The sequence below is a fragment of the Crassostrea angulata genome, chromosome 5, assembly GCF_025612915.1.
Source record: "Crassostrea angulata isolate pt1a10 chromosome 5, ASM2561291v2, whole genome shotgun sequence".
Lineage (NCBI taxonomy): Eukaryota > Metazoa > Mollusca > Bivalvia > Ostreida > Ostreidae > Magallana > Magallana angulata.
In genome coordinates, this window is record NC_069115.1 from 18,202,806 (window position 1) to 18,214,189 (window position 11,384).

Sequence of the window (11,384 nt, forward strand, 5' to 3'; positions counted from 1 at the left end):
AATTATCAATTCTACTTGCATACGGTTTTTTTATTCAAGATTGTTACATATGTATAAATGAATCTTAACCAGTAATTTCATTTTCAATAAAGTTATTCGGAGCTCATAGCTCATCTATGATGTCATTATTGCAAAACTCGAACATTAGCAACAACGATAACTTAAATAACCGAAATGCCGATTATAATTTCGAAATAACACACAGGAAAACTGAAAACTATCATTTAAGCGCACAAAATCTTTTCATTTTCAAACATTTTTGCGTACAAACTTTCATTTTACTCATTTGCAAGGAATCCTTAGGACCTTGTTGTTTTCTCTTTGTCAACAGTTAATCATTTCAAATATTCATTATACTTTTATCTGCTTCTTTTTAATATTCAGTTTTGTATACTAGGAACATATTTCGTTTTCCCTAAATGTATGGAACACTGTTATTGTCATAATCATTATATCTAACGAGCTATTGCGTCAGGATCATGAAGCAATTTAAGACCTGAGTCAAAGGCATAACGCGATTGTTTATCATAATATGACAAAGGCTAGGCGTGGTGAATCCTCTTCATGATTTGACCTGAGCCCAAATATAGCTAATACCTTAGGAAATTTATGAATATTCTACAATATAATATCAATGTTACGCCTTCATAGAGCTATTTTTGACAACTTTCGCTGAATATCTGCAGTTGAAACCATAGCAAAGTGTAACACCGCTATGCAAATGAAAGGCTGAGTGAAAGCGTGGGTACTCAAACTGCTCTCGGCTTGAAAAAAAAAACCGAATAAATATAACATATCTAACATTATATTTAAGATGTTACATTTCATTTAAATCATTTTATCCTTTGATTATTTCATAAATAACCATTGTAATAAGAATGTTGTTACCTTATGCGCATTTTAATGGTTTGAAAAATTTGAGAGTAATTCATATTTTCTTTTTGTTTCTTTGAATACCACTATGATAAATTGAACGAAACACCTTTTTGTGTTTGGTCATGCTTTCAGCTCGACAAAGCAGAATATGTTATAACTTATAACTGATCCTGGTGTTAAAATTATTCCTTCTGATATCTTATCTATACTGGAAACATATCGGGCTTCTAGATAAAACTGACATGGCTGCAAAATGGATTCCAATATTAGGTAAGGTTATATTAATAATGATATCGATAATCAAAATTAAGATTTAAGAATCCGTTAAATTCATTTTATTCAATTGATATTGTACAGTGGAGCCTCACTTATCCGGACACTTTTGTCCCCAGGCCAAATCGTCCGGATAGGTGAAGCGTCCGGATATCTGAATTGTGATATTTACTTTTAATATTTATGGAAACATAACTCATTAATTAATTATACAATTAAATATTTTATTTTGATAGCCATAAGCACTACAAAAAAGTTTAGATTTTTTTTTAAATTAACAAAACAAAATATTGTTAAAACATTATTTAAGGTATGTTTTTTCCACAGGAAACCAAGCACTACATTCTTCAAGGCAACACATGTACATGTACATAACAGTCACTGTATTAAACCGATATTTTAATTACATTCGCATAACAAAGCGAAGAGAAGAAAGTCGGTGTTCCACTTTACACTGACAAATCTTTTTCTTCAAGCTAGCGGTGATCGCAACTCTCGCTCTCTTGGCCAGTGGTGTTGACATGTTTGAAGCTGCTCAACATTTGATGATTGAAAATGGGTGAAAATCTGTATATATTCCCTTATTGATAATTGTCCAAGCTATTTTTTCATTGACAGAACTTACCCAAGCTAATTTTACGTATCTATCTTTCTATAGAGTTAATTGCACCCAAGCGATATTTACAAGTAGCGTGAACACTCATCCACGCCATGTTTGGCATAAATTATTATTACACTGTTAATTGAACACACGATATAAAATTAATGTCGATACCCTGAACATCCCAAGCGGTCTTAATAACTATCGTAAACAGAACTCAAATTATCAAATATTTCATTTCAATTACGTTTTAAAATGAATAGGCGTACGACCGATCTAATCACACTATGATTAATAGAATTTTAATTCAATCAATAGATGACTTTTTAAAACACAAATTAAACAATTTTCATGACATCTAATCAAACAATAACAGTTCATAAGTTAAATGGCGACAATTAAGCATGTCGCATCCATGGTTATCGTAATATCCTCGGTCGAGTACATAGCGTGACACAGGTGCCCCCGATTACCGGACGAAGGCATTGTTTAAAACCAACAACCAGTGTCAGATGTTTTTACACCAATTTGCACTTGTGCATAAAAAACTTTTGTGCCCCCGTTCACTTAAATGTGACCGTCCGGTTAAATGAGGTAAAATTTAAAGGAAAACTGTATTATGTGGTAAAATTTGACCGTCCGGATCCGGAACGCGGAATTCCGGATAAACGAGACAAATTATTGTGTAAAAATTCCGTTCCCAATAAAAATCGACCGGAAAGTGAAGCGTCCGGATATCTGGCGTCCGGATATCTGAGGCCCCACTGTATTGGTATTTTGTATTTGTGTCAGCAATCAAGGCAAATTAATGCACATAAATCATCTGGATTTATTACATCAAAAATAGAAGAAAAAAAACGGTTGATAACGAAATATACATTAATTTTTTGTATTACAGTATATAAGACTTAATAGACTCTAATTCTCACTATTCTAATGGAGTGAATTGGTAATCTACTACCAATGCAAAAACCACAAGTGAATGCCTCTTTTTTGCAGTAATTGTGAAGAAATAAACATTTAATAAACATTTAATATTTTCATACAATTTGCGGAGTTACACAACCTAATTCAGGATAGCGACGACACACTAATAATAAACATGTAACTTCTTGATATATATTGTTGTTGTTCAACATGTCGCGTTAGCTTTTGGTACATCGTTTCTTTTGAATTTTCGATTTTTTTTTATATTTTCGGAAAGAGATTATCATGGAACAAAGTGTTTCTTTGAGATTTCATATGCTTTTTATGCATATTTTAAATGCTCATTTAATTAAACTCAAATAAACTTAAATTCATTAATATCATTTTGATATTCTTTAATATGGTGATAGTTCATAGGATGGAGTATAAATTATATGCTGAATTATTCTTTTTGTTACATTTTAGTTACATTCTCAATCTTATACGTCATTCAGTTTGTATTTGCTTGTAATGACGTCAGCACATCCGCCTGTCAGGAGTTTGCCACACAAAACCCAGCGATGTGTGACGATGGGAGTTGTTACGCCACCCTGTGTCCGAGAACCTGTCACAAATGTGGTAAGAAAAAAAGGACAGTAGTTAAAGTTTGAAGATTTCTACTGCCTTTGTTGTTATTATTCTATCAAAATAATTTAAGATTTTATCATTGAATCTGATTTTCCGGTATTACCACGTCATGATATATAACTTTTGCATATAAGAATATAAGATTAAGTATAACATATAAATGGAGGCCAAGTGATATAAATACACAAATGTGATTTACATATTGTTTGTTTATGGGTTTTTTTACTCTTTCCCAACTTAAACGAAACACGTGAGCACTAATTTCTATTCTGATTACAACAAGTACATTTAAAATTATCTGTATAATAGAGTAGCTTTTTTATCAACAATTTGTACAAGTTTCTGACTAAAATAATATTTGCCTGTGTGTTTGTTTATACGATTGCTAAATGGTTACAAAATCTTAGTTAACATGCAGATATGAACAGTTAACATAGTATTTTGAAAATAATGTGACACTGGCTAAAAGTTATCAATATTTTCGTAAATCAAAATTGTGAAAATTAAACGAGTATTTTGTTTTATTTTGAGCTTTACGATGCTACTCGTGTGGAGCTGTGACTAGACCTGAGAACTGTAACACAACAATAGAGTGTCCAAGCAAGGACTTCGTGAGCTATTGTTTCACAAATTTTTTGTTCATTCATATTTTATACATACGTTTTATTTATCTCTCCATACCTGTCAAATGTTCAACGAAAAAACTTCATAATCAAAGTACATGTTTATAATAAAAAAGTTGAAGCAAATCATACCTAATGACCACCCCCCCCCCCCCCCAAAAAAAAAAGAGGAGAAAGAATCGTTTAAATTGTTTAATACCAATTTTCACAAATCTGCTGAATTGTTTTCAACGTCCTAGGAATGTGTTCTATCAAAATCTTTCACGCACGACTTTAGAGAAGTATTTGCACTTGGATGTGCTTTAGGAAATGTAAGTATTCTTTTTTTAGTGAACGTCCAATACTTTATCCTGTTTGTACTTTCATATAAATTTGGAGAAACTTATCCTGTCTGTTCTTTATACACGTATAATGGAATTATTTGTGAGAAATTTTTGAACTCAGGTTTGTGACAATGACAACGGCAACACGATGTGTTGTTCCATTGACCTGTGTAACAACAACAAATCCCAGCCAACTACAACCAGAACGCTTCCTGTTAGTAGAGAAAACAAAAATAAAGGTAAATTCACATCAATTCTTACGAAATTCTGTATAAATAGTTATATATTCTGATGTAGAGGATGTTAAGGCATCGATTCTGAAAAATTAAGAAAACTATATACATGTAGAAAAAAATACCATATTTTTTATCTATCGAAATCAACTCTTATATACTAGTATGTACTTTTATGTTGAACTTTGAACCCCTTTTTAAATATACATATAGCACTGAGGGTCATGGTTTTCAAGATGTAAAACCTATATTATCATATGATGCTTGCATAATAATTTCACATTTTACATTTTCCCGATATACATTTAGAAGAAAAACTTTATTTCTATGTTATACTTTGCACGATCCCTAGGGCCCTAGTTAAGGTGAAAGAGTCATCATTTTAAGAATTTAGAATCTACAATATCTGAGAACGCTTGCGTAGAACTCTTTTTAAAGATTTTAAAGCATTTTCCCAATATATTTTTATGTTAAACTTTTCGGGAATAATTCCGAGAGTTACAATTTTAACACTTTATATAATATGAGGATGATTGCATAGTATTAAATCTCACAGTTTGTAGCATTGTAGTTTTTGAGAAGATGGATAAATAAACATTCACCTATATTTCTATATGTTAAACTTTAAACCCCTCCTTGGACCCCAGCATTGAAGTGACTGTCACGATATAAACATTTTGATTTTCACATTATAAAAGTGTTTTAGTGTAAATTTTGGTGTTTCTGGTTGAGTAGTTCATTTGATGAAGATTTGTAAGAGACGCTACATATTTTCACTGTTTCGTATTTATCTCCATTTAAGAAATGTTTTGTCGTTTTTTTTGACATTTTAGAATCCCATTTCCAGAAAACTGCTTTGTATTAAACTTTGTTAGATTTGTCCCAGTGGCAGTAAGTCAAATATGTGATCAGTTTACAAACAGAACGAGTGACAGACAGACAGACATACATACATACAGACAAAGAGACAGACAGACAGATAGACAAACGGACAAAAGGACCACCGATGATTAGAAAAGCTCACTTGAACTTTCGGTTCAGGTGAGCTAAAACCTATGCGTTACATTCCTATTGTATTTTCATACATATATTATGTACAATAATTATTTGCATTAAAAACTCATTTGTTTATTACCTTTCTTATGTTTTACATAAAGTTTGATCGCTCATATAAAAAGACGAATATCGATCAAATACTAAATTATCATTCTTTCATCGTTATCTTCAGTTGTGAGAAAGACCGCTGCCTCCTGTACAGACATTCATGAAGACGCTTGTCGAGACCTTCTGTCCTCAGATGCCAACATGTGTAACACAACTTGTGCCAAAACAATTTGCCCTGTTACTTGTGGTGTCTGCAGTAGGCCACGTTGAAATTATTGTTTGTTGCGTAGTGCTAACAAATATGATTATTTAAAATGAAAAGTAGATAGATAGATAGATAGATAGATAGATAGATAGATAGATAGATAGATAGATAGATAGATAGATAGATAGATAGATAGATAGATAGATAGATAGATAGATAGATAGATAGATAGATAGAAGCTTTTAACATTATGAGAATACACGGTATTGCTTAAGAATATAGAAAATGAAATGTGACATGAAGTTCTCTATGTTTATTCGATCTTTGATATATAATGTTGTCGTAATTATTTGCAACTGATTCAAAAAAGATATGTGTTATAAGCTTAATTAAACTATTAAAGGCAATTTTGACTCCAACTTAATTTTTCAAAGGCTCTGGAACTATTATAATCTATCATCGTTGTGCGTAAACGTGTGCATTTGTTAAATCATTTGTATTATTCACTAGACTTTAAACACGGTTCATGTGATTTTAAATAGTAGCTGGACAATGCAATGTTATTGGTCAGTGAAACTTTATTTCTTTTCAGAACAGTGCTATGAATGTGACTATGTTTCTGATTCCAGTCAGTGTACCTCCACACGTCTTTGTCAACAAGGAGAGGTTTGTTATTCTATCTCTCTCTCTCTCTCTCTCTCTCTCTCTCTCTCTCTCTCTCTCTCTCTCTCTCTGAAAAAATGTGGTAAATGCTGTATGCTTAAAAATTCTAATAATAATTACAGAAAGCACCTTTATGTCCTAATGTTTCTAATTTTGTAGAATTGTTACGGAATAGAAACAATCACTGCGTACTCTGACCACGGTTTTCGGCTTGGATGTGCACCCGATTTAGTATGATTTTTGTTTCTTCATAGCAATAGCCTATGCATGCACAGTAAACATGTACATGCAATCTTGACTTACTCTTTATAGATTTGTATAGCAAAGAGCAATTTTGGTTAATGCACTTGGTTAAGTGTACCACTGAATGTCCAGTGATCATTCAGACTGTCAATTAATGTAAATGATTAATGAATTTTTCCAATATAATTACATTTATACAATATATCATTTCAGACACTTGTTTACCAGATGAATTTGATTTATAGTCTTCCTACTTCCTAGCTAAAATGGCATGCTGTTTGATTAAAATTATGTTACATAGTTATGCAGCCATTTAGCTTCGATGGCGGTGAACACGTTTGGACGTAAGCGGGCTTTGGCAGGTGCGTGTTGTGATGGTAACCTCTGTAACGGCAATCTTAAGGCCGTGACAACCACGACAACAACGACGACGACGACACCAACAACCACAACAACAAGAACAACAACCAAAGATCCATGTAAGAATGCACAATACTATAGGAGACAATTCACTGTATTGTATAAATAAGAAAAGTCTTATCCTTTTGCTTTGAATTGAAAACCTCTTCATTATATGTCAGTATAACTTGATTTCATAGATATAGATCAAGCCATTGAGACTTCCAAATTTACGTAAAGATTAAATTGTGGACAAAGTTAATCTTTACAGAAATCGACTTACAAAATTAACCGTTGTTACTTTTTTTGATACTAAATACACATCTTAAAGATTTTAACTACTAGTACTTAAAAAGTAGTACAGCAGTCTTTTTTCGATGAATAATGTTCTAATTTTGTCACAGGTAGGTCTCTTCTTACTATCATTGTTTTCTTATTGCGGTGACATGAAAAGCAGTTTCAACCATATTGTTTAATAGAAGGAAATGAACTGAATACTTAGAGTTGTTATATCTGCTACTGTGCCAATGTGTGATGGGGAATAAACTAAACTAAGTTTAAAGAATATTGAAATTCGTATTCGTATTCGTAATTGTACTGGTATATTTTGATTCTACAACATCGCCCAAAATATCGTAAGAGACCGACTTTTTTTTTCTTAAAACGACTTCTTGAAATATAAATATCAGATGTTAATCCACCAAATGAGAAAAAAAATAATGAGTTGATCTTTTTTTTTTGGTTATATAAGTATTTGATGGAATGCCGTTGTTTCAGTATGCCAGTGCAAAGGAACCAATCATTTTCAAGTCAGCAATGAGTGCTACTTCATCTCGAGTACACACGGGACACGGCAGCACGGGAAGGTTCATAAATATTTTTACTTGATCATTTACTTTATAACAAAATCGGCAAATACCTGAAAAACGAAATATAAACACAATTAAAAACAGAATAATTTAAATCTGGTTGTAACGCGCTTTCTGATTGGCTAAAAAATTATTTTTACGTAAAAAGAATGTTGCCTCATTGTAAGACTAACGTCAAAAACGTATCAATACGCCTGACGTTACGTTTGAATTTTGTACAAATTAACGTCATTTTAAAGGTCAAATGGCCGTTTTTATCTACAATAAAGAGTAAAAAAATTAAATTATAAGCAATGAATTCAATATTTATTAGTTTATACTATATATAATGGTTTGAAACAGTTTACGCTTTTTTATAAACCGCTTTGTAAACTGCCCCAAACCATTTTATATCGTATAAAACAAATAAATATTGAATTCATTCCTTAAATGAGAGTTCAATTTCCCCCTATCACAATTAAAACATTTTCCTCGTTTTAAACGTAGTAATGCTCAACATTCAAGTATTATATACAATAAAACTTTATCATAAATGCAGAGCTTTTGTGCATTATTAATTTCATATTTGAATAATATTTACATTTTTTTTTAAGAATTGACATTGTTCAAACATATATGATAACATAATGAAATATAAATTTGGCTTACCGATCAAACATCAAAAATATTTAAAACCCGATCTGAAATTCTAGATATTAGATTTTATTTGATTTGTAGCAGACGAATTTCTTTTATATATATATATATATATATATATATATATATATATATATATATATATATATATATATATATATATATATATATATATATTATGTAGGATTATTGCAAAAGACACTGCGGGCACCTGGCCACCTTTACGGATCCCTCCCAATTGTCAGCTGTCACACACCACATCTACTTATTGAAGCATGGAACATCTGGTAGAAACTCAAATTTCATTTACTTTTAACTTAAAGCACTTTAAAAGCTTTCTGAAACTCATATAATAAATATATAACCAACAAGAAAACAGGTAAATTCACCTTTTTTTTTATAATAGGCTCCTTCTCTGATTTCTTTGGTTACCATCAATACGACCACATGTTTGTGGACGCTATGAAACATACCAGTAGTCACACACACTCTACATACATTTGGGAGTCCACTGGAAGGACGGTCTCATCTAGTTTCCTGTCCAACGTGCAAGGCACTTACAGTGATATGTGTGCTGTCACATACAGCTTGCACTCGAGTCACATCCAGGCTGCGAGTTGCACTGCCTCTCATTATGCTCTTTGTCAGCTTAAAAACCATTAAACATTTAGATGTCTCCTTATTTTCCTTGTTGACTTTTTTCTCTGTTTTGTCAACGCAGACATATATTGCGGTATTAATATTTTGAAACCCCTGCACAAACATAGTCATCAGGGAGGGGGGTTCAATATATTATAATTAAAGAGTACAATGTAGTTTAATATATCGCGGACATAAAATATGGAACTAGGGTTTTTATATTTTATAGTTGAGATCAATATTTCGCAGTGTTGATTAAACATGGGTTAATTATACCGCATAATATATTGAACCCAGGTTAACGTTTCGGGTATCAAAATATTATATGACACCGGGCAACTGCATCATACATTTTAATTATTACACAAAAGATTTCAATTAACATTGATAAAAGTAACAGTATATATATATATATATATATATATATATATATATATATATATATATATATATATATATATATATATATAACGTAGCATACATGTATTTTCTGATTCTGATGACGTCACGAGCATATTAAGCAAATAATTAAGATCGATATCGGAAGAAATATCATCGGCATGCAATGTAAACGATGTCCAAATAAGACTTATTTTATGTATAAGCATGTGCCAAAAATCAGTGTCAGTAAGGATATAATCAGCATAATACAGACATTTACATTTATGACATTAACAAGCTGTCAACCGTCTCAAACATTCACACACCAGACGGGCCTCTGAAATGATAGGGGTGCGATATGCTGCCTAGGAGAAGTAAGCATCCCCTGCCGACCGGTCGCACTTGCTGTTTGCTAATTGTCAAGACTATAAAAAAACGTCAGAAACCGTAGCTAGTTCGGTGTATAAATAATGGTCCGACAAGTATGGAAAACGTCAATCAGGATTTGTCTAAATAAAACATTGTACCCTCTGACAATGTCATTAAATCGACCATAGAACTTGCGTATTGGGTTTTAATCGAGGTTCACACAACTTTTTTTGTAAATAGCTCGGTTAATAAATTGTTTTCATGTAGGGCATGCTGCTCTGGCACAAAGAATAAGCTGAGAGACTTTAATCCCATAAGCAAGTGATACTGGTTTATTTTTACATATTAAGTAAATGAAGATGACAAATGAGATATTAAAATCATCACTTTATCACATAGTTTTGTTGTTAGGTTACCATTAACGTCTTTTTCTATTACTGATATATTTATAAAATATCAAAATATGACACATGTGTCTTTCATGCTCACTGGGATATGTTGAGTTACCAGAAGAGTGAATGTAATGTTGTTAATGTTTAATGCATGACATGTAGTGATTACGAGCAGTGTTTCATTATAAGTCCAATGAAAAAATTCAAAAAAGGAGGGGAGCAAACATTGACCTCTAAAAAAATAGACGCAAGATCAGGTGTCATGGTGGAGTGAGCATCCTCTGCTGACCGTTCACACTGTGTTCCTGTTATCGAAATCAAGAAAGACGGGAAAATTAGTAGATATAAGCTTATTAATTATGGTATAACAAATAGGTATAAAAAAAAACTTCGGTCAGCATGCGACCGATTGTAAAATTGTATTTACTGACAAGGTCGTTGTATCGACCATAGAACTTACAAAAAGATGACTTTAATCGAGATTGTTGATAGTCCTGTTTTATCAACTCATTTGTCAGTAGATTGCCTTGCCTTAGACACTGTTCATACGTAGAACATGACCTTGCGTAGCGAATTAACTGAGAGATAAAATCTCAATAGATATGCGTGATAGAACATCATCAATATATCTTAATGTCGAGTTCAAGGTCAAAGCAAGTGTTTCATATTTTCTTGCACAAGCTTTTGAATAAATTTGGCTTCATATGAATATTAAAATCAATAAGCAAATAAAGGGCCAAAATTTGTGCCCAAGGGAATTCAGACTAACTGTTAAAAGACATGGTCGACAAAAATTACATAGATGTTGTCAATCAGAAATTCAAGAATCGTTTAATTCTCGAAATCTCCAATGACAAGATTTAAAAAAAAGAAAATATAGATTAATCCACCAACGACTGTTATAAGAATGTTGTTATCTCATGAGATAACACAAATTTGAAGAACTTATAAGTAATTCATATAAATTTCTTGATTCCGTTTATACCACTATAGTACAAAAA

At 31.9% G+C, this 11,384-nt stretch overlaps 1 protein-coding gene across 1 annotated transcript; it reads left to right on the forward strand.

The window, feature by feature from the left end:
• Window positions 1-1,040: 1,040 nt before the first annotated feature.
• On the forward strand, window positions 1,041-9,284 carry LOC128185179 (uncharacterized; the record flags this gene model as incomplete). The annotated part of the gene is made up of 12 exons (XM_052854843.1): window positions 1,041-1,146; window positions 3,143-3,295; window positions 3,836-3,915; window positions 4,167-4,238; window positions 4,372-4,489; window positions 5,712-5,843; window positions 6,385-6,458; window positions 6,615-6,686; window positions 7,000-7,177; window positions 7,875-7,963; window positions 8,787-8,889; window positions 9,009-9,284. Coding segments are annotated over 12 exons (1,434 nt in total), but the record flags the coding sequence as incomplete, so codon positions are not given.
• Between the last annotated feature and the right edge of the window lie 2,100 nt (window positions 9,285-11,384).